General features: G+C 39.4%; 1 protein-coding gene across 1 annotated transcript in view; it reads right to left on the bottom strand.

The window, feature by feature from the left end:
• LOC101683655 (SLX4 interacting protein) overlaps positions 1-24,109 on the bottom strand; it is a 179,868-nt gene that overhangs the window by 145,955 nt on the left and 9,804 nt on the right. The window contains 2 exon segments of the mRNA XM_013055612.2: positions 13,668-13,723; positions 21,991-22,251. Coding sequence (XP_012911066.1) covers positions 13,668-13,694 — 27 coding nt within the window. The 5' untranslated portion in view covers positions 13,695-13,723; positions 21,991-22,251.

Here is a 24,109-nt window from a genome sequence, read left to right on the forward strand (position 1 = left end):
TAAAGCAAAGGAGGTAAACTCACCTGGCCAAAGTCAGGAAGAGCAAGGACTAACATCTAAGCCCCTTTCTAGCCCTGGCCACCAGCCACTGTAGTCCACCACGTAAACTAACACACAAATAGGATAACAAACCGAATGACCAACCTATGGCTTTGCCACAACATCCCATTCAAAATAAATCTGAACAAAATCACTGCATATTAGCTGTCCACAGTTTCAACTTAGATAGTTTCGGTTACCCACTATCATCCAAGGTCAGGAAGCAGATGATCCTCCTATTGACAATATGTAGTAGCTTATGCCCAACAGCAGCTTAATGCTATGTCATTCACCTAACTTCATCTCACCAGGTAAACATTTTATTATCTCACATCAGCACAAGAAGAATGAGTCAGTAAAATAAGATATTTTGAGAGAGAACACATTATATAACTTTTATTAGAGTGTATTGTTACAACTGTTCTATTTTCTTATTGTTGTTGTTTTTCCTACTGTGCCTAGTTAAAAATTTAAACTTTATCATAGGTATGTACATAGAGTAAAAAAACATAGTACTTATAGGGTTCAGTACTATCTTTGGTTTTATGCATATACTGGGGGTCTTGGAATGTACCCCCCATGGGTAAAGGGGGACTACTGTACTCATTGGTTGACATCTCAGCTAAGCAGGGCACTCTGGCATGTCCGTGTTCCACTGACCTACTGCTATTCACAGTTTGACACATTGATTTCTCATTGCAAATCCTCCTGAGGATAGGGAAGAGCGATCATCAAGCCCTGTCTGTGTCTCTAGTGCCTAACCCAGGGCCCTGCATGCCAGCATAAATGAAAGTTTGCTAAGTGACACCTCCCATGTGAAAAGAATTAGACTAGTCCTCACTCCAAAGAATTATGAGACCAGGAACAAGTGAGATGCTGACGCCAAATCCCTCTTTTACTGTACAAATTATCACCATAAAATAATCACTGAGGGCCATGACATGTATAAAATGTTGTTTTCCCAAACACTTGCACAGCATTGTCTTTTATTATAAATCTGATACTCACAAGAAACACTGTCAAACATATACTGCTACTATTATTCTCTTAGAGTTAAAGAAATGAAGTTACCCAGAGAGGTAACAGGATTTGCCCCAAATCACCCAATTTTCCCAAGTGAAACCACAGTATGAATTCAGGAAACCTAATTAAATGTACAGTGCTACTTTCATCTTCTAGAATCCTCTCCTCAAAAACCAGATGATCTAAATTTCAGTAAGTATTATAAAAGAACTTAAAGTAACATGAATATAATATAGCCAATTACAGAAATTTAGAAATAGACAGGACCTCAATATTATCCATGATATACAGTGAATTTTCACGTAATGAGAACTGGGACATGAAGCCTGGCATATGCCTTGCCAGCAACTATATGACACTACACCTTTGTGATGCAAATAGTATGACATTCCTTCTCATCTCAGACAACACTTGCAAAATACAGCACATGCCTCTGTGAGTATGTAGGGTCACCAGGAAAAACTCATTACTTGATGTTTCTTATAGTCTTAAAATCAGAATGTTACTGTCACATGCTACTCACATGTGACAAAATGATAAATGCAGTGGCCAAGCTTCCTATATTACGTAATCATGGGTATTCCAAGACGTTATGACAAGAGAAACTTTTAAAGGACAGTAAGCGAACACTGTACACCCTTCCATGATTTGGCTGACTGGACTGCTGCACACATAGCTATCTCAGCAGAATGACATCTGCATGTAATTCCCAGGGAATGAAGAATGCAACAACTCTGTGGTCCCCCACCCCACCTCTTCAACCATGCGTTCCCAAAAGGAACAGTGAAGACAGCAATAAGGCAGGTGAGTAGGAAAAGCTGTAAATGTAACACCATGGCTTCAAGGACTTGTACCACTCCCAACAAACCCTCCAGCCTTTACTGCCAGGACCAGGGCGGGGCTGGGCTGTCCAAGCTTTCCAAGGACAAGGGGGATCCTCACTCTCAACCCATTAATTTCCGGTTCCTAAATCTGGAAAGGAAACACACCAGAGGCAGTCTTCTGTCACTCTAAAAATGTTTTCTCTCAGGCCATTCTGGATAGTTTGGGTTGTCGTGATTATTTTCTACTGCTGCCATTAATGGTGGTGTTTGTTTCCTGGTGAGGACAATTGTAAGACAGAGCAAACTAAATATCCACAGGCACACCAGGCTACAGATGAGAGCATGCACACAGTTCCCAGGCAAACAAACACCGCATTTAGGACGTCATGAGAATTTAGGAATGAGCCAGCGATTTTAAAAGCACTTTAGTTGCTGCTTTTCCTAGAGTCGCAAAGTCTGCAGACGCCACATACTTAACAAAACACAGAACAACGATGCCCTCTACAGCCTACAGAGAGAATACATGGAACTTGACTGAGTTCTTATATCTGTTGAAAGATTCTGAGTCTAGTGTTCTACCCAGAATTATTTTTTACACTAGAGTAAGTTCGAACATACATAGAACATGTGTATATGTTGGAAAAATGAAAATATCAAGATCTAAAGCCGAGATGCTAATTAAAATATAATAATGTCCAAATGATTAACATTATACTGAAATAATTCACTTTCCTAAAAGACCTACAGAAGCAAACTACACATGTTCATTTTGACTAGTAACAGAGGCTATTTTCAAAAGAATTACTTAAAATATTTTCAAACGGCAGGCTCCTAAAAGGAGAAATAGGTTGAGATGAAATTTTTTTTAAGAAAAGAAATATACCACAAATTGAGGATTACAACATTCACTCCCTGTCTGGAAATGAAATAATAATAATAACACCAGAAGAAGTAACTCTAAGCTCAAATGACTTCCCTGTTCTCCATGAGCCATGAGGAAAGAAACTTCTCATATTTGTAATAAGGAAAGTGAGGGAGGCGGTATTGAGCACCTCAGAAATATTCCAGATTACTCAAGGCCTGTGTAGATACGAAAGATGCAAAGGCCCTTCTTCTCAGGGAATGTGGCTAGGACAGGATGTTGTCAAAGCAATGGTAAACATACATATAAACAATTGGCGATCATTTAGAAAACATAAGCTGCACATGGCACTCCAAGGAACAAAGGATAATCAATGTGAGAAAAGTTTACTTACGCTGTGTGTCAAAGGAAAAGCAAGTCATTAATCAAGCCTGGTACAAGTTTGATCGTTGTACAGAGACTAAGGAAGAAAAGGTAAGAGAGAACAGGAAGAGAGAAAACCACAGACTAGATCACTGCAGGAACTGCAAAGGCATCAGTTTCAGAGGAATAGGTGGGCATGTTCCCAAGTTCCGAGATGAAAACATGGGTCAAAGTTAAAGAGGAAGACCGAACAGTTATCAGAGTGTCTTAAATCTAGCCAGAGAGTTCAGATCAGATCTGATTAAACAAAAGGAATTACTCTGATCACTTAAGGAAGTAACATGATGAAAATGGTGTTAAGAAAACAGTATCCTGGCACTTGTCTAGATAAATTGGAATGGCAGGAGAGGAAAGGAACAGAGATCGTCCAGAGATTAATGAAGAAATACAAACCACAAAGGATCATAAGCCTGCATGTAAGAAAATAATACAGAAGGAGCAAGCCCAAGACACTCTGCAGAGGGTAGATATATTATACAGGTTATCATGAATACAGGACAAGAAGATATCATAATTTGACAAGCCTGGGATGCGTGAAGGTAGCATCACGGATATTCAAAGCAAAAGCTAGTTTAGAAGAAAACTATGACACACTGAATTCTCCGTCTGAGGTTTTAGGGATCAATTTAGGCAGAAATTTAATGGAGGCAGGTGGAAAGTTGAAATTGAAAAGAGAACGAGAAGCCAGGGCTGTATTTAAGCACTTTCTAATCATCCAAAAAAAAAAAGAATACTTGATCTTACACACACAGGAAGGGATTGGGGAAAGAAAAGTCCAGAAACTGGGTATCTGGCCAGAAAGACAGAGAGAACACTTGGAAAAGGAAGTTTCACTTGAAAACCAACAAGAACTTTGTTTCAAAGTCATCAACACTCAGAGCAAATGCCCTATTGAGTGAAAAGAAACCTAAGAGCTTTAAGTCTGAGGCAGAATTAAATGGGAATTGGGTGACCATTAGTGCACTTGGTGAACTTTATCTGGAGTCTATCAAGTAATCAGAACATATTTAGTTGACTATGGTTTCCAGGCCAGCCAGTATAATAGAACAAATAATATGCAACAAGCAAAAAACAGCAGCCTACTTCGGCTGAAGCATGTCATTCGCCACTAGGCACACTCTTACTGGCTCTAGGTCTTGAAAACCGAAAGCTCTCCCAAGTAACAGACAGAATTAAGAAGGAACTGAAAGATGGAGAGTTTAAATACCGGGAGAAGAAATACAGAGATACTTTTTTTTTTACCTTTTTAAAAAGACAAAGACAAATGCCTCCGTAAAAACATTCCCAGGGATAAAGGTTACACACTCCTCATTCAAATTCATTTCCAAAAAAGAATGTAATCATTTAAAACTTCTGTAATTTAAGACACTTCAGGTTTATTCTTAAAATATAGTAGAAAATCATTACTTAGAACTCAACTGGTATGAAAATATTTGTATGAATCTTGTTTTTTTAATGCCATACATAAAGTTAATACATCAGTTTTCAAATGAGTGCTGATGACAAAGTCAGTACCACAGTCCCCTTTAGGTAGACTAAAAAACCTAGGACACAGAATTGAAATGGTTCACGGAGGCAAGCCAGCAAGACAAAAGCCCATTTGCTATTCAACTTTCTCTTTCTCTAGAAGTTCAAAGCACTGCTCTTCACTTTTACTTTTGTTATAAAGGGGAAATTACTGTCAATTTTTGGACATATTTCTCTTTTTCTGGTTGTTCTAAGGAATACAGAGACTAGGGTTAAGTGAAATTCAGAGCAGTACCTAAAACTATAACAGCTACCAAGGATTAGAAAGAAAAATAGATAGTAAAGATGAAAAAAGTAAAATCTCCCCTCTCCTCCTAAACATTAATAAAATCTTAAACCTGTTACCTTAGATTCAGAAAATGATTCAGTCTTCCTACCCCCAAAACTCCAGCTCCCCACCCTCCCCAGAATAGAGTGGACAAATATCAACAGCAAAAGTAAAAGTTTTAAGTCTCCTGGAGTGGGTGAGAAGGAGGAGGAGGGGGTCATTACACATTCTCTGTGAAAGAAGACAAAGCCAGATCCACATTCCAGGGAAATCTGTCTGGTCCGAGTTTTTCCTTAAATACAGATCGGCCTGTCACTAAGCCAGGCTCTGTAATCTTCCCAGGCTGCCACTGCTAGGGAAGCCAGGAATCCCTTCTAATTAATCAAGCCCTCCCAACAAAAATTTTCCCACCCACAATAAAGTAGATTGGGGGGAGGGGAAGCAGCAGAGCAGGCTTTGTAGCCAAAAGAATTCTAGACTTTGGTGTAATACCTAACTAATCCAAGAAAACAGATGCAGGAAGCAGAGGAAATGATCTACAAACAGAGACAGACAATGAGGTAGGAACCTTTCAAAGTACTGCTTTGCTGGAACCCGAGCTGAAAACTTTAAACCCTAAGATGTAATTATTACCGGGAGTGAGACCTGGCAGCATTACATACTTTCAAAAATAACTTTAAAGCAGGGGATGGACCCATAAGCTTTTCAGAGGCAAACACCATATATTCTGATTTGACACTTTTGACCATAATTCCTTATTCAAATTTATTTTCTTATTTCTTTACTTATTTCCTCTTACTAAAACTAAAACTTCTTACCAAAACATGGATAAAAGTCCATGATTAATACAGTTTATGACCACTTCTTGTTTCCACTTGCAAAGGAAATGGCCTTGTTTTGGCCTTGCTAATTTACCCACCCTTGCTGCCAGTTTAACCCCTAGGTAACTTCGCTGAAAGCCTACTCTGACAGGGGGCAAGATGGATGCACAGATTCAGACCTATGGTGTCCAATACAGCTGCTACTGGCCATGTGTGCTTCCTGAACACCTGAACTGTGGCCAGCAGGAAGTGAGATGTGCTTTAAAAGGTCGATTTATACACCTAAACCAGAATTTACAGATATTTCAGACTTTGCAGGCAATGAGATCTTTGTTACTACTATTCAACTCTGCCACCATAGCATAGAAGGAGCCAGAGACAATTTGAAAACAAAAAGGAGCGGCTGCAATCCAATAAAACTTTATTTACAAAAATAAGCAGCTAGTCTGTGGGATATAATTTGTTGGCCCCTGACCCCTCAACAGTATATAATTTCGGAATTTCTAAAATATTGGGGTGGGCGCAGAGCTAGAATTAAGATCACTAAGGAAACTTGGGGACATATGTGTCAGCTGTCACCACTACACCGCACTGAGAAAGGAGTTATGGAAGTATAGGACTTATCTCCCTGCCACAAGTTGTAGTGACCCAGAAGTCAAGAGACCCTGAAAGCTGTGGTTCCAAGGACTCTGTCATCTCATTCACTGCTGCCATTTCCTGGAATTCTGGCCCAGGAGACAATTATAAGAAAAGTTCAAGGACAGGGACATAGCAGTTTTGTTTTGTTTTGTTTTCCTTTTTTTGGTTTGGATTTTTTTTTTTTTTAGGGCCCTCTTACAGGCAGGAAGGTCAAAAGACTTTTCTGCATTTGAAGAAGGATAAGTGGGGCGCCTAGGCGGCTCAGTCAGTTAAGTGCCTGCCTTCAGCTAAGGTCATGATCCCAGGATCCTGGGATCAAGCCCCACCTCTGGTTCCCTGCCCAGCAGGAAGCCTGCTTCTCCATCTGCCTCTGCCTGCAGTTCTCCCTGCTTGTGCTCTCTTTCTCTCTGTGTCTGTCAAAGGAGTATTTAAAAAAAAAAAAAAAGACAACTTAAAAATTTTTTTTAAAAATGAAGAAAGATAAGCTGTTTGCATGGATAATTAATACCATTCCAAGGAAAGTCTCAGAATAAACAACTGAGATGCAAATGGAAAACTATTTGGTTTTCATCTGGTTTTCTATTACTTTAGAAACCATGCTCTAATCAAGTATTTTTCAATCCAGTACATGCATCTATATGAAAATTTGCTAAGATTAATTCCTTTTAAACTTTACTTACTCATTTAATTACTGACTATATTGATATATATATATATACACACAGATTAAAATGCCTTATCAAAAATAGGCCTCCTCTGCCCTATCCTGTCACCACCCTCTCCAGCTCTCATCAAGAGCAACGACACTGAAAACTTCAGCTATTTGATCTGGTATTTACTATCATGTTTCTAAATACTATGTTATTACTACCAATTTCTTATTATTTTAATTTTACATACTTTCTACTGAAAATGAAGACAATGCTTACAACCCACCACCCACACATTGCCTTCCCCAGCCTTCCAATATCTGGAGTTGACAACATGAAATGTACATTCTGTTCCAAACTGAGCCAGGTAGGGTATGTACTATGCTTACTGTCCAAACTTGCACAAGAAAGGAAGGGTTGTTTCATTTTTCTTTTGTTTAGTTTCCCATATTCTTATCACTAAATCATTCCCTCACTCTCTGACAGACCTAAGAAAAACTCCTCTCCACTTTCAAATACATGAGGTATTTCATCCTTTCATTTCCTGTTGGAGACATCTTTCATGGAACTCTTAAGTCCCGTGCCAATTGGACTGGTTGCTTTCTAGGCAGGACACACTGCTGATCACCATGGGATTTGCTCAGGCACTCACCTGCAAGATTTCCTATTTCCCAGACCCTATAATTCACTCCTTCTCTGTTTACTCCCTCACTTTGGAACACCACATTCTTCCTAAAATAGGGTACATTAGAAGGAAATTTTTTTTAGATTTTGCATCTCTGAGAATGTCTCTGTTCTGCTTTACCTGTCACATGGCTAAAATTAAAAACACAAGAAACAAGTGTTGGCAGGCGTGTGAAGAGAAAAGAACCCTTGTATTCTGCTGGTGGGAATGCAACCAGTATAGCCACTGTGGAAAACAGTATGGAGGTGCTCAAAAAATGAAAAAATAGAATTACCAGATGATCCAGTAATTCCACTACTGGGTATTTACCCAAAGAAAACAAAAACACTATTAGTAAATATCAGATTACTAACTTACTAACTAGTAAAAAAAATTAGATTATTACAAAATTAACAAACCTGATCTAAATGACATATAGTTCAATGTACCTGATGACCATCACATTTTTCAAATGTTTATGGAATACTTTCCAAAACAGACAAAGGAATTATGCCAAATAAGAAAATGATTAGAAAATTTCCAAATACTTAGAAACACTATACATTTCAATAACCCAGTGATCAAAAATGGCTTCACAGGGGCACCTGGGTGGCTCAGCAAGTTAAACATCTGACTCTCGGTTTCACTTCAACTCATGATCTCAAGGTCATGTGATGAACCCTTGCATTGGCCTCCCTGCTTAGGAATCTCTCTCTCCTTCTCCCTCTGCTCTCTTTCTCTCTCCGAAAGAGAAAAAAAAAAAAAATGAAATCACAGTGACAATTAGAAAATAATGTTTCTTTGAAAAACAAAATCTCTACTTAAACTGCATCTCTAACAAAACAAGACGAATAAAATTAAAGCAGTAAACATTGGAAGAGAAAAATTTATAGCTTTCAGTGATACACTGGAAAAGAAGAATTGCTCAAATTCCATGATTTAAGCTCCCGCCTTAAACTGGACAGAGAACAGCAAATTTGCTCAAAGAAAATATAAGGGAGAAAATTTTTTAATCCATAAAATAGAAAACAAGTACACTACAGGGGGAAAAAAAAAAAGCCAAAAAAAGATGGTTCTCTGTTTGAAAAGACTCCTAATTAAACAAACCCCTAACAGTACTAATAATTGCTTTGCTGGAATTGCAAATCAAAAACCATTATCGCCTTATCCCTGCTAGAATGGCTACTATCAAAAAGACCAGAGATAAGGAATTCGGGTGAGAACATGGGGAAAGGGGAACCTTGGCTGGTGCATGATTGGTGGAAATGTAAACTGGTGGCAGACACTATGGAAAATAGTATGCAGCTTCCTCAAAAAACGAAACACTGAACTACCATGCGATCTAACCATTTCATTTCTGGGTATACACCCAAGGAAAATGAAATCACTATCTCAAAGAGGTATGTGCACCCCACGTTCATTGCAGAATTACTCACAAAAGGCGAGACAGGGAAACAACCTAAGTGTCCACTGATGGATAAATGAATAAAGAAAATGTGGTATAAATACACAATGGAGTATTATTTAGCCATTAAAAAAAAGGAAATCCTCTGTTTGTGACAAATGCATAGACTTTGAGGGCATTATACTAAGTGAAACAAGTCAGAGAAAGACAAATACTATATGATCTCACTAATATATGGAATCTAAAAACTTCAAACTCAGAAAGAGAATAGAATAGTGGCTGCCAGGGGATAAGGGGTAGGGAAAATAGATGTCAGTCAAAGGGTATAAACTTCCAGTTATAAGATGAGTAAGTTCTGGGGACCTAACATATAGCATGGCGATTACAGTTAACAATACTGTACTGTATCCTAGGAAGGTGCTACAAGAGTCAAGCTTTAATGTGTGCACCATAGAAATAACAAAATGGTAATTACATGAAGTAAAGGATGTATTAACCTTACTCTGGTAAACATTTCTCCACATAGGTTTATCAAATCACCGCATTGTGTACCCTGACCTTACACAATATTATATGTCAATTATATCTCAATAAAGTGGGGAAAAGGGAGACAAAAAAAATCACCCTGTTGGAAGGCATGAGCCTGGCAGTCAGCATATGTGGGAGCAAGGACAGCAGAGAGCTAGGATCCTAATGCCCAAAAGGGGCAGAAGAGAAAGGAGAGGTCAGAAGGAACTCATCCCAGTTAAGCCCAGAGCTGTAAGAAACTTCAGCCTCTGTTCCTTGTATAATGCTTCACACATAAGCACTGGATTTATAGGTATCTCTGTAATACTCTATGATATTTCATACAGGTAAGTCTGTCCATAATTTCTTGGAGTAGGAACTATTCCATAGAACTTTTTCCTTCATTCTCTTGATAAACTGTGACCTTCATGAAAATGGCAACTAGAAGAAAAAAAATCACTGCTTGCCATCCAAGGAAAGCGATGTGGAAGCTTTAGCAGGAGGGAAGGGAAGGGAAAACAGCAAGGAAAATCCTAGAAAACACTAAAAACACCAACCTTATACCAGACTCTTTCGTAGGTTGCAAAGTTGTACTACCCACAAGGTGGTGGAATCCCAAGCCATGAAATTAATGTGAAGCCTGGTCCAAAACCACTGAAATGCCAGTGGCTCCAGCAGAAATAAACTTGAAACTGCTCAACTGCACTAGAATGTGTGTGTGTGTGTGTGCGCGCGCGCGCATACACATGCACACACGTGAATGTGCACACAATGCACGTGTAGGATGTGACTGAAAATGAGCACACAATTAAAAATTACACACATGAATAATCCAGCAATTTCGATCACCAATTTATTCCACACTTAGTATATAATAATAGAAATAACAGAACAGTCTACAAGAGACTATGAAACAAATTACTTTATTACTATTATTAAGATTTTATTTATTTATGTGATAGAGAGAGACAGCAAGAAAGGGCACACAAGCAGGGGGAGTGGGAGAGGGAGAAGCAGGCTTCCTGCTGAGCAAGGAACCTGATGCGGGGCTTGATCCTAGGACCCTGGGATCATGACCTGAGCTGAAGGCAGATGCTTAATGACTAAGCCACCCAGGTGCCCTGAAACAAATTACTTTAAAATTATAAAGAAGATAAAAGGATGTGGAAATATATTTTTAAAATAGGATAAGCATATAAAAAAAAAGGACTGGTAGAATTTGAATTTTAAAAAAAACACAAATTCTCAGCTGAAAAACATAGTCACGAAAAATAAACACGTTGAAGAGTTGATTAAATACAGATTAAACAGCAAATTAAGTCCAGATGAGAAGATATTAATGAACTGGAAGATGTGTAATAAACAGCACTCTGAATGCAACACAGAGACACAGGATGAAACAAGAAAAGGCAAATGGCCAAGCAGCACTCATGCAAGCCTACTTGAGCATTCGTCAGAGAGGGCACATGATGTTGGCATCGGTAGCAGGTATGCAGATCCCCCGCTGCCCATGACACCCTAGGCCAGCACAGACAATCTAGCAAGAAGGATGTCACACATTCAGAATGGGGTCCCAGTGTTTGGGTTGTGGGGCTTTTTAAGGTGCATGTTTCGGGAAGCACTGGCCCACTGCCTGTGTGATCAGAGGCATCACACAGCTTGTGATGCATACAAGCTTCCATATAATGTGCCAGAACGCTGTCTATCTCCCTAACTGCTAATCTGATACTCAGGACTGGAGGAACTCCCCTGTCTGGTGTGATCTAGGAGCTAAGTTCCAGGCCTTGCTGGTGTGGCCAGCTGTGAGATGGGGCAATACGGTAGCCAAATCTGCCCCATCAGTGTGTATGGCTTCGAAATCAAGAGACTCCTCTCCAGCATCATGAGGCACCTCAGGTCCAAAATCTGTGGTTGATCAGAACTGTCTGGCCTACTGGGCCACTGCCAGTTTTGGCAGAGCTTTGCACACAGCCTGTCGGGGCTCGGTCTCGGTCAGGCTAATATATCACCCTCACAGCACAGAAGAAACTATTACATGAAACTACCCAGAAAACTCAGTATAAGAGTTCCAAAAGAAGAGAACAGAGACGATAAAGCACGGTACCTGAAGAGACCATGGTTGAGATTTTCCAAAACTGATTAAAAAAAAAGACTTGTATCTTTCAAATAAAGATGCACATGCATCCCAAGCCAGATAAATAAAGTCTATGGCTTGAGGCTTCATAATCAAATTGTAAAACATCAAAGCCAAAAACAAAATTTTAAGAGCAGCTAGAAGGAAAAAAGCCGATAACCAAGATAACCAAGAAAGAAATCACAGTGAGGCAGGAGAGAAACTTCTGTGGTTACTAGTCTCCACAGATGTGCCCTCACAATCTTTGCTTCCCTGTGGGCACATGGCTGCTTCTTACATCAAAAGCTGCAGCTTCCCCTGGGCTGGGACCTTTGAGTGCTCTAACCAACAGAATGTAGTATGAGTGCCAAGTGAGACTTCTGAGCCCAAGCCTTCAAAGAACTGGCAAGTTATCTTCTTTCCTGTAGCAACTCTTGTCCGGGGACACCATCCCTCAAACTCAGCCACCATGCTAGGAGAAGCCCAAGCCAGACAAATCAGCCATGTGCATGAGAACTGACAGGCAACAGTAACAGCCCCTGGTGAGGTCCCCAGCCACGGCCAGTGTGAAGTGACAGCCATGCAAGCATGTCATCTTTGACATTTCCACTGAACTGGGCTCCCAGATAATTGCAGCCCTGACCACCATCAAAGACAGAAATGACCCAAATGATCCCAGGCAACCTACACAATCACAAGAGAGAATAAAATGGCTTATGTTTTAAGCTACTAAATTTTTTTTTTTTAAAGATTTTATTTATTTATTTGACAGAGAGAAATCACAAGTAGACGGAGAGGCAGGCAGAGAGAGGAAGGGAAGCAGGCTCCCTGCTGAGCAGGGAGCCCGATGCGGGACTCGATCCCAGGACCCTGAGATCCTGACCTGAGCTGAAGGCAGCAGCTTAACCCACTGAGCAACCCAGGCACCCCTAAGCTACTAAATTTTAAAGGTGGTTTTAAACAACAGTCGGTAACTACAAAGTTTCTCAGTTGCTGTAAGAGATTCCAGAAAACAATGGAAAAGCATCTTCCAAATGCCAAGGAAAAATAATGCTCAACCTAGATTTCTATAACCAACCTTCCAGATTTAAGACAAAAATATATTTTTTTAGAAAGAAATGATGAAATTTCACCACTTATAACCTCTCATAAAAAGAAATACTACAGAACACATGGATAAGCAATGAAATTTATTAATACGGTGTATGTCTAATAAGCCAGGACTCAGTAAAACTAAGATATAACTACAATACTAAGTAGTATCTGATCTGGTTAACTATGGTAATATGTCTGTTTCGATGTTGTAAATGTACTTAATATAACACTAGCACAGAAAAAATGTCCTCAGCACCCAGCGTAGGTGAAGGCATCTTAGGCGCCTCATAGTCACTATTTATCAATTCTTCCCCTCTCCTTTCCCATACCCTTCACACATAGTTCTCCCATCTCCCCACAATGGAGGTCTCAGCCCCAGCCACCAAGGGACAGAGGAGAGATGCTTACAAAAAGAAAATAAAAGAGGGCAGCGAGGCAAGAGACCTCTCTCCTGGCATTCACCCACCTGCAGCATTCACTGCCTACTTCATTTCTATCTGCTTTGTCATCATCCAAAATCATGTCCCAGACATACATATGAGAATGACAGTTTTTAACATTAAGGACCAAGCTATGACCCAAAGGCATTTTACAGAAGACTTGAGGCAAGAAACCCCCATAACCATATGAACTATTTCCCCCCCAACTCTTAATATACAAATCTTCAATAACCTACTTCAACTTTTCAGTAAAGATATTAATTTAAAGAGTAGAAAGCAAGTTCAGAGCTTCAACTGTCAGTGAACACAGAACTCAATTATATTAGAAGATGATTAACCATTTTAAAGACTATTAAGCACTACTTACTTTAATGGCAAATTTCTTTGACTCCATGGCTTATTGATTCCAGAGTAATTACGGACCTTTAATAGAAGAAAAAAGTTTATAAGTAGGTATATCAAAACCTCTATTTGGGTAATAGATAGGAGAAAGTTTGGCTGAATAGCCAAGTAACAGTAAGTAGTTGCAAGATGTAGACTTACTTAAAACTAGTCTTAAAAATATATTGTTATCGGGGGCTCTGGATGGCTCAGTCAACAAAGCATCTGACTCTTGATCTCAGCTCAGGTCTTGATCTCTGGGTCATGGGTTCAAGCCCCACACTGGGCTGCATGGGAGTGGAGCCTACTTTTTATATATATACATTATTGAAATATATAGATAAATATTGAATTAGCAACTGAAAACCCACCAACAAAGGAAAGCACAGGCTCAGATAAATTCTATCAGATATTTAAAGGGAGTAGACCACTGGGGCACCTGGTTGGCTCAGTCGGTTATGTGTCAGACTCTTGGCTGTGGCTCAGGTCATGACATCAGGGTTGTGAGACTAAGCCCTGCCTTGGGCTCCACGCTGGGCATGGAGCCTGCCTAAGATTCTCACTCTCCCTCTGCCTTTGCCACCAAAAAATCATAAGAGTTAATACATTTATAGTACCATATTGTGGGTTTTTTTTTAAGATTTTATTTATTTGAGAGAGAGAGAGCACAGGTAAGGGGAGCTAGCAGGCAGAGCAAGAGGGAGAAGCAGGCTTCCCGCTGAGCAAGGAGCCTAATGCAAGGCTTGATCCCAGGATCCTGGGATCGTGACCTGAGCTGAAGGCAGATGCTTAACTGAGCCACGCAGGCGCCCAGTACAGTATTGTATTTATTGAAAAAAAGTCCATGTATAAGTAGACCCCACACAATCCAAACCTCTATCATTCAAGAGTCTACTCCCTTTTAATATGCTCAGCCAGACCAACTGCTCTCTTTCACCCTTGCAGAAATGTGGGGAATTATTTTTTGGAGAGATTAAGACAGAGGTTCTGTTCTGGAAAACACTGGGCACAGTATAAAGTATGGCAAACCCTACTGTAATAAGGGAAAATTAAGGAAACATTTACAAATTGATATCTTTCCCAACCCACATGTCCCTTACGATGGTTAATATTATGGGTTGACTTATCAGAGCTAAGGGGATGCCCAGAAAACTAATAAAACATTTCTTCTGGGTATTTCTGTGAGGGTTAAGAAATCAGCATTTGAATTGCTGCATTTCAGTAAAGCCAATGGCCCTCCCAGTGCAGGTGGTTACAATGCAATCCACTCAGGGCCCAAATGGAACAAAAGGTACAGGAAGGGTGAATTCAAAGTCTTTGTTTGAATTGGGACACCCATATTCTCCTGCCCTCTCCTGCCCTCAGACCTAAGGAGGTCTTTGGACTGAGAATGAATTACACACGGGCTTTCCATGTTCCCCAGCGGGCAGACAGTGGATTATGGGACTTCTCAATCTCTGTAATTTCATGAGCCAATTCCTGTAATAATTATATATACCTTCCATTGGTTCTGGGTCTCTGGAAAACCTTGTCTAATACACCCCTCTCTCCTGCTTAGCCTCTCCAAATAGGAGACTAAAGCTATTCAGGGATTGGACTAACCCAAAAGGTAGGATCTCTGACATCAGAGATTCCCCAAGAAACAGCCTCAATGGATGGCTCTAAAGGGAAGCAAACACCCACAAGCCTCACATCTGCATGGAGAACTGTCTTCCATCTTTTTAATACCCAACTCTCAAATACAAGTGAACAACCAGGAATCACCTGCCATCTAAGGAAAGACTCTATCAAACAGCAACTCTATAAAACGAACAGCAAAGAAACTACTTGGCCCAAACCAAAACTGTGCAGGGAGAAGGAAACCATTTTTTAAGAAACTACCATTGTTATCAGGGAGATAGGAGATATTGCAACCATAAAGCAATAAACACTATTATAAAAAATAAGAAATTTTCAGAAAACAACAAATTAAAATGATAGCTGAAATAAAAAACAAGTTCTGGAGTTCAGTTAAGTCATTCAGAAACTTCAGCGAAAATAAAAAAGATGAAAAATAAGAGAGAATAAATTAAAAATTAAAGGACCAGCATAGAAGGGCTCACACACGAAAGTTAGGATGGAAACATCTCATATTAGGGCATATAACACAGTAAAACATCAGGCATTGGAGATTAAAAAAAAAAACAAAAAATTTTAAAAAGAGGGTGGGAGGTAGATGGAAGGGGTGGTGAGTGAATGTTTGGCTCCAAATGGCTCAAAGCAATTCCGGAGACTAAAAGACAATAGAGAAGTATCTTCAAAATTCTAAAGAAAATTGTTTCCAACCTCCAATTACATTTAAACATGAAGGGGAGGGGACATTTTAGACATGCAAGGTCTTAAAAAATTTAAATCCCATGTATCCTTTCTCAGGAAGCTTAACTAAAGATGTACTTCACCAAAATGAGGAAATTAACCAAGAAAGAGGAAGATAAAGGAAACAGGAAGGCCAAGATCGGCAAAGGCAGAGGAAATACTAGGATCTGGTGAAAGCAGATCCCTCCCTGCATGAGATCATGGGCCAGACCAGGAGAGAACCATGAGTGGGGTCTACAGCAGTATCCGAGTCTCCAAGAGATGCATCTCCAAAAGTATCTGCAAGCACGCAAAGTTGACTTTAGACAACTGGTAGAGAATCCGAGATTGAATTAGAACAGGAACACGGAAAGCTAGGCAACCAAATAATAACAAGGCAATTACTGATCCCAGGATAAACAAAAATTGTGCAGAAAATAAAGAGTACTTCATACATAGCTCAATCACAGCAAGCATGTGTAGTCATGACAACAAACCCTAAATTTTGATCTAAGCAATGTCATGTTTACAGCAATATTACGAGGATGGAGAATATGTGTGTCTGTGCAACCTGCATGGCAAGGGTATGGGGTTAAACTGAGCAAGAGCTCCCTTGAATGCTAAGGGGATGTTTCAGAAGCAAAGCCTACAATCAATATAAAACAGTAACAACCGCCACAGCAATAGTAATAATAAAGCAGAAACGCAGCAAGCAATTTAGTGATATGGACCCAATAGTTAAGTGCTAAACTTGGCACCAACATGAAGAGCAAGATGAAGACAGCTGCTCTGGAGGAAAGAATGAAGTGAAAAGGATGCCACAAGTCACAAGCCTTGTACATGAACTATTTGCCCATTTCAACTGTGTGCACAGATGTTAGAGCACCACTGTACAAAAGAAAAACAGAATGCAAGCTGCAGATGTACTTTTCAATTTTCTAGCAGTTGCAGTTAACAAAAATGTAAACAGAAATGGAGGAAATTAATTTTAACAATTTTAATATTTAATTTTATTTAATAAAATAATTTCAATAATAAATATTTTTATTTAACCTAATAAATCCACCGCATTACCATTTCAGCATGTAATCACTATAACAATATTTACATTCTTAGTGTTTTACCTTACTCTTTGAAAGCAAATATATCGGGTCTATATTTTCTATTTCCAGCACATCTTAATTTGGATTGGCCACATGTCAAGTGTTTGACACCCATGGTCAGTGGCTACCACAACAGACAGTACAGTTGGAGCATGCTTAGTTTCATTACAAGAAAAGCACTTATTTATGTGTCCCAGATTACTAATTTAAAAAACAACAATAGTAATACCTAATTCAAAATTATCAAAAGGATTAAATAAAATGATATATGAAAACCCCCTACACAACCTTTGTAAACACCAGGCCCTTGATAAGTATTAACTACTTAGGCAATGATAATGATTTAAAATCGGATGATTTTTTTTTTTTTTTCAAAATGTGATAACCTTTGATTCTACTTTTTTTTTTTTTTTAAGATTTTATTTAGTTAATTGAGAGAGAGAGAGACAGAGAAAGCACAAGTGGGAGGAAGGGGCACAGGGAGAAGCAGACTCCCTGCTGAGTGCGAAGCCCCACAACCCCAGATCATCCCGGAGCTTGATCATGACCCAAGCCAAAGTCAGACACTTAACCAACTGAGCCACCCAGGCACCGCTGATTCTTTTTTTTTTTTAATGGACCAAAACATCTTTATTCAAACCCCAAATCACTCCAATTAGTCATTTCTATTCTCTGAATGATGCAGTACATATGATTTAGAAAAATTCTGGAGGACATTCACCAAGTAACCCCATTTAGAAATAGGTGTAAATGGAAAAAATAAGTTCCTAGAGAATAAGGAACATGTGTTTGAAAACAACACTTATAAAAGCTGCCCTGAAAACTTGAGGTAGATGTTTACGCTATCTGAGAGCTGATAAACACAAAACTGATCCCCTTAAATATACTAAATTAGGTTTGAATCACTTTTGCCAAGAATTTAGGGGATCCCTCATTGGAGGGTGCTTAATTGCTCCAGCTGACAGAGATAAGGGGGACAGAGTTTTGTCAGCAAGTACCCAACCAAGCTGAAGCATGTGATCAAATTATTTTTTAATTACACACTCATTTTCCCACATGTCCTTCCCTTCCTGAAGGACAGGTGGACCACAGGGGAGGCTGCAGCAAGGCTTTCAAACCATATCTGCCATTAGATTATGGGCCATATTACAGTGAAGGTTACATTTTTCAACTCACAATAAGGTTCCAATATTCATTCTTAAAGCACTCATTTTTTTTTCTTTTTACTTTTATCAGTAAAGCAAGAGTAGTTGCATTTTTTAAAGGACTGGATTCTTCAAAAAGTAGCATCAAAGCCCAATCTCAAAGATATGATCTGTAGGAATCTAGGACCAAATAGTATATGTTTTTATATAATATGGCCCACTAATGTAAAAATAGGCCACATGGGGAAAGGGAACTATATTGTACATTTTGCTTATGTATTTTCTCTTAATTCCCTTCACCTATTTGATATTTTTACATTTTGCTTATTTTTAATCCATCGTTTAACATCATGTGGCATTCTGCCTCTCAATGTATATAATTTTTTTTGTTTCCACAATGTTTGGAGGTTCAAAAAGTCACAACTTTAGGATTAAGAGAGACCTCACAAACTATCTACTCTCAGTCCTGCCATCTATTCCCCTAGAGAGTATACTTGTCAGATCAGGCCAGGGTCTCACAGCTGAGAGTCAAGGGCGAGAAAAGTATCTTGTCAACTCAGCTGAGAGCAAACTAAGACCATCTGTCCACTGCAGAACTGCCAAGGTCGATTGTTAACTGGACTGTCAAAGTATGTGTACCCTCCCTCCCTCAACAACCCCTGCCCCCTTGATTCCCACCACGAAGCCACAAGATTCCAACAGAGTAAGATTTTTTTTTTAAGATTTTATTTATTTATTTGACAGAGATCACAAGTAGGCAGAGAGGCAGGCAGAGAGAGAGGAGGAAGCAGGCCCCCCGCTGAGCAGAGAGCCCAATGCGGGGGCGCCCCCAACAGAGTAAGATTTTAAATAGAGCTACATGAGTGGTGGTTTTCTCCTGCTAATGAAAGAGGAAGGAAGTCTACACTTGAGGAAACGTGGTCTGAATGACTTTAACATACCATTGTGCTAGGTGACATGGCACATATCTTCATAAACAACAACAACAAAAAAGTCCACCAACATAAAGCCCAAAAACATATCTGGACAGTCAACTGTATAGACCTTGAGCCTGCAAATCTGCTGGTCATTTTAGAAAAGGAAGACATATTACCTTTGCTTCGTTACATCATTAGGGACTAGAAATGAGCTAAATGGTGAACTGAAATGGTCTGCTAACTCCCAAATACAGTAAAAGCCCTCTTATTCATCCTGGTAGGAACTGGTTCTCAAAGGTGAATAGCCCTCAGAGCACTGCTTGACACTAGAGGGTGCTCAAGAAATGTCTGCTGGATAAAGAAAAATATTCCAGATATAGGAGCTGGGTCATTTAACACACCCGACCATTTTATTTTTGCTGTTTTTAGGGAAATTTTCCAAAAAGTATATTGAATCTTTACAACTTTCATAAAAAAATACCCCATGGTGAATATTTCTTTGATACTCAGAAGAAAGTGATCCCCTATCAGCACACTGGGCAATACACAGATTAAAGGCCCTCTGAGCTGCTACTCAATGGTGGAGCCAGTGAGGGTTCTGCCCGCTTTCCTAGGCTTTCCTTAAGCTGTCGGAGTGCCTGTCTTCCAAGGCTCCCTCTCTCCCCGCTAGGTTCTACAACTTCACTAGATAAGGCTAGAAACCTAATGGACCAAGTTTCCTGGGTTAATGGGTATTTTCCTAGCCTCTCTTACATGAATTTGCATGGACTTCAGTGTGAAGGTAATAAAATGGCTGTTACCTTAACTTTAGGGTTTCTGAAATGATGAAATGGCTGAGTCATGGAACTGTGCCCTTTGGATTTGAGCCTCAGCATTTCATTCTTTCTGCCTCTGCAGGACAAGGATGTTACACAGATGGATTCTCAAGTCTATCTATTGCTAAATCGTTGTGATCCAAAATCCAACAGTTCAAAGAACAAATAATACCACTTTACAAATCCCTACAGAAAAGAGAAGAGGGAACTCGGCCCGCCCCCCTCAACAACTCATTATATGAAGTCCTGAGAGCAAAACCAGATGAGGGCAGTACAGGAAAAGAAAATCACAGCCAATTCTACACATGACCATAGAGGCAAGAAACCTAAACAAAAAGAAGCAATCTGAATCTAACAACATTTAAACAATAGATGAGAACCAAGTAAGGTTTATCAGAAGAGTGCAAGGTTGGTTTAACACTAGAAAAATCACCATACTAAAAAATTAAAGTAGGAAAAAAACCCACATGATCATTTTAATAGAGGTAGGGAAAAAAAAAAGAACATTAGAAATCTGAGAAAAGAAATTTCTTAATCATAGGGGCACCTGGCTGGTTTAGTTAGAAGAACATGCAACTCTTGATCTCAGGGTCATGAGTTCAAGCCCCACACGGGTGTAGAGATTACTATATTATAAAGCAAACTTTAAAAAAAATTTCTTAATCATAAAAAGCTGTCTGCAAAGTATGTAACAAACATGCTCTTCATGACAAACCATTAAAAGCAATTTCTCCGAAAAAGGCAGAAAATGTCAATTTAAAAATATCTTTTAAACTAGCATTGACAAATATAAAATATCTTAGAATAAATTTACCTTTTTTTAATTTAACTTATTTATTTGTGAGAGAGAGAGAGTGCATAAGCAGGGGAAGCAACAGGCAGAGGGAGAAAGGAGGCCTCCTGCTAGGCAAGGGACCTGATCGGAATTCGATTCCAGGACCCTGGGATCACGACCTGAATTGAATGAAGGCAGACACTTAACCGAGTCACCCAGGTGTCCCTAGAAATAAATTTAATAAGAAATGTGGAAGACCTCCTCAAGTTGCTCTTCTAACTTAATGCAATTTTAAGCACAATCCTGAACAGGGAATCTGAGAGCAAAGAGGCCTAAAATACTTGTAAAGGAGAAGAGAAAAGAAAAAAAAAAACAAAGGATATTTACCAGACAGAGCAAAACTACAGTGCTACAGTAAATAAAATAATATACTGGCAAAGGCGTAAACAGTCTAAAGGGACAGACCACACAGACTAGAAAACAAACCTCCATGCTTATGGGCATGGATGACAGAAGCAGCACTGCCGATCACAGTGGGAAATGAAGAGATTATTCATTCAATAAATTGTGGCTGAACAACTGTTTATCCATTTGGAAAAAGATGAAACTGAAGTACTATTTCACACAACACACAAAAATCGATTACAGATGGACTAAAAACTAAAATGTAAAAAAAACAAAACAAAAACAGAACCTCTTAGAAAATGTTTTCAAGAACTTAGGGTAAAGGAGGAGTTTTTCAACTGGATACAAAAAATGCAAACGGTTAAAAAAAAAGAATGGTAGATCTGACCATATTAAAATTAAAACTTCCCTACAGGCTGGATGAAAATAATCCGCAATTCACATATCCAACAAAAGTCTTAGAACTAGAACATATAAAGAACTCTCAAAACTCACCAATTAAAAAAAAAAAAAATACAATCCAGTCAGAAAATGGGTGAAAGATATGAAAAGACATCTCACCAAAGAGGATATACAGATGATAAATAAGCACATGAAAAGATGCTCAACACTGTGAGCCATCAGAAAAATGCAAATAAAACTTCAATGAGATATCACTACATACCTACCAGAATGGCAAATAGAAAACAGGGGGAACACCAAATGTTGATGAGGATGCGGGGAAAATGTATTTCTCATTGCCTGTGGGACTATTAAAGTGGTACAGCCACAATGGAAGAGAGACAGTTTTATTATAAAACTAAGTATGCACTTACCATATGACTCAAAAACTTCACTCCTGGGAGTTTATCTGAGAGAAATGAGAACTAGGCTCATATAAAAATCTTTATACAAATGTTCACAGCAAACTTTATTCATAATAGCCCCAAACTGGAAACAACCCAGATGTCCTTCAGGGGGTGAACGGTTAAACAGATGGCGGTATCTCTATACCATAGCGTATTACTCAGCAATAAAAAAGAATGAACAGGTGATACAGGTAACAAGTTGGATGGATCTCAAAGGAATTATGCTGCCTGGAGAGAAAAAAAAAAAAAAAAGCCAATCTTAAAAGGTTATTTAATGTACGATTCCATTTATTAACATTCTTGAAATAACAAAATAACAGAAGTGAATAACAGATTAAAGGTTGCCATGGATTAGGAATGGGGGAGGGGTATGTGGCTTTACATAAACAGGTGGTAGGGAGGAGCCTATGGTAGTGGAGTTCTGTATCCTGACTGTAGTTGATGATGGTTACATAAATACATGTGATAAAATGGCACAGAACTAAATAAATACGTGTAAGACTGCTTAAATGTAATAAACTCTGTGTATTGTACCAATGTCAATTCTCTGGCTTTAAGTGTTGCTCTACAAACATGCAAGATATGAGTACTGGGGAGGAACTGAGTGAAGGGTACACAGGACATTCCCCCCTTTTTGCCAACTTCCTATAAATCTCTAATTATTTCAAAATAAAAAGCTTATAAAAATTAACACTTCTATTCATCAAAATCCACAATAAAGAAATGAGGGGGGGTTGACAAACTGGGAGAAGAAATTTATAAGACATAGAACCAGCAAAGGACGACATTCCAAAATTAAACAATCCAATAGAAAAATAGGCAAAGGCGGTACCCAGAACAAGATGCCCCTGTCTCCCAGCCAAGTCTACAGGTCGGGCAAGGTGATGGGGAGTGGAGGTGGAAGAAATTTCCTGATCCTTTCTATTATTTATGCCTTTACAAGCACTGCACAATAACCAATCATAACTCTTACCTCCTTTGGGGAGGTGAGGGTATGTCTCTCACTATTCTTTCTTAAAGTCTGGGAAGCATGAAGTCTAAATACAGAGAGACCATTTACAAGGGAATCTGGGGAAAGCACACACTTCTGCTCTCTTCTCTTACTTCAGGCACACAGCCATCATCTGGGACCAAACAGATGAAAGTCAAAGATGGACCCATCTGCCTTCCAGGAGAAGGAAAAATCATTACTTGGAGATGCCAAAAGTCCCAGACCCCAAAGAGCTAGTTATCATGAAGGTCCCCACAACCAGAGCACTTCTCTATCCCCAAAGCCATCACCGGAGCTAACTGAGCAGGAGTCCTCCAATCAGAACTGTTGACTGGGATCTCCCAACTTCTCAGGCCCTCCACCCACACCTCCATCTCACCACTCAGGCAACTCCACGGCCTCAGTACCCCCACACAGCCACCTCCACCATATGTCCTTGAACATGAAGCTCCCACTCTCCCCACTATCACCCATACAGACAGTCCTAGAGAATGTCCTCTTCCTCCCAAGGGAACTATCTTCCGAAACCCAACTCAGACACCACCTGCTCTGTGGAGACCTCTATAAATCTCTAGACTGAATAACTCTGCTCTGGGCCACATGGGCACCTCACACTGCCACTGCTATCATCTTAGCTCAGTAAATTACAAGTAACTCTCATCCTCAGTCTCTCTCCTCTGTCTGACTATATGTGTCTTGAGGACAAGGTCCATCTTCTTTGACACCTGGTGCATGGCACATGTATGCATCAGAAATATGCTGACTTGGGGACGCCTGGGTGGCTCAGTCGGTTAAGCATCTGCCTGCAGCTCAGGTCATGATCCTAGCACGCTAGGATTGAGCCCTACGTCATGCTCTCTGTGCAGAGTGAGTCTGCATTTCTCCCTCTCCCTGTCACTCCCTCTGCTTGTACTCTCTCTGTGTCAAATAAATAAATAAAATCTTAAAAAAAAAAAAGTTTGCTAACTTGAGCCTGTTGATGGTTCGAAATAAGGGGCTACAGACTTTTTTTTCTTTTAGATTTATACCTGTTTATCTAATAAATTCTTACTGTCCCCAAATCTCAAATTCCACATTAAGCTCTCTTAAAAAGAG

The sequence above is a fragment of the Mustela putorius genome, unplaced genomic scaffold (assembly GCF_011764305.1).
Source record: "Mustela putorius furo isolate JIRA1106 unplaced genomic scaffold, ASM1176430v1.1 tig00000874_pilon_pilon_pilon, whole genome shotgun sequence".
Taxonomy (NCBI): Eukaryota; Metazoa; Chordata; class Mammalia; order Carnivora; family Mustelidae; genus Mustela; species Mustela putorius.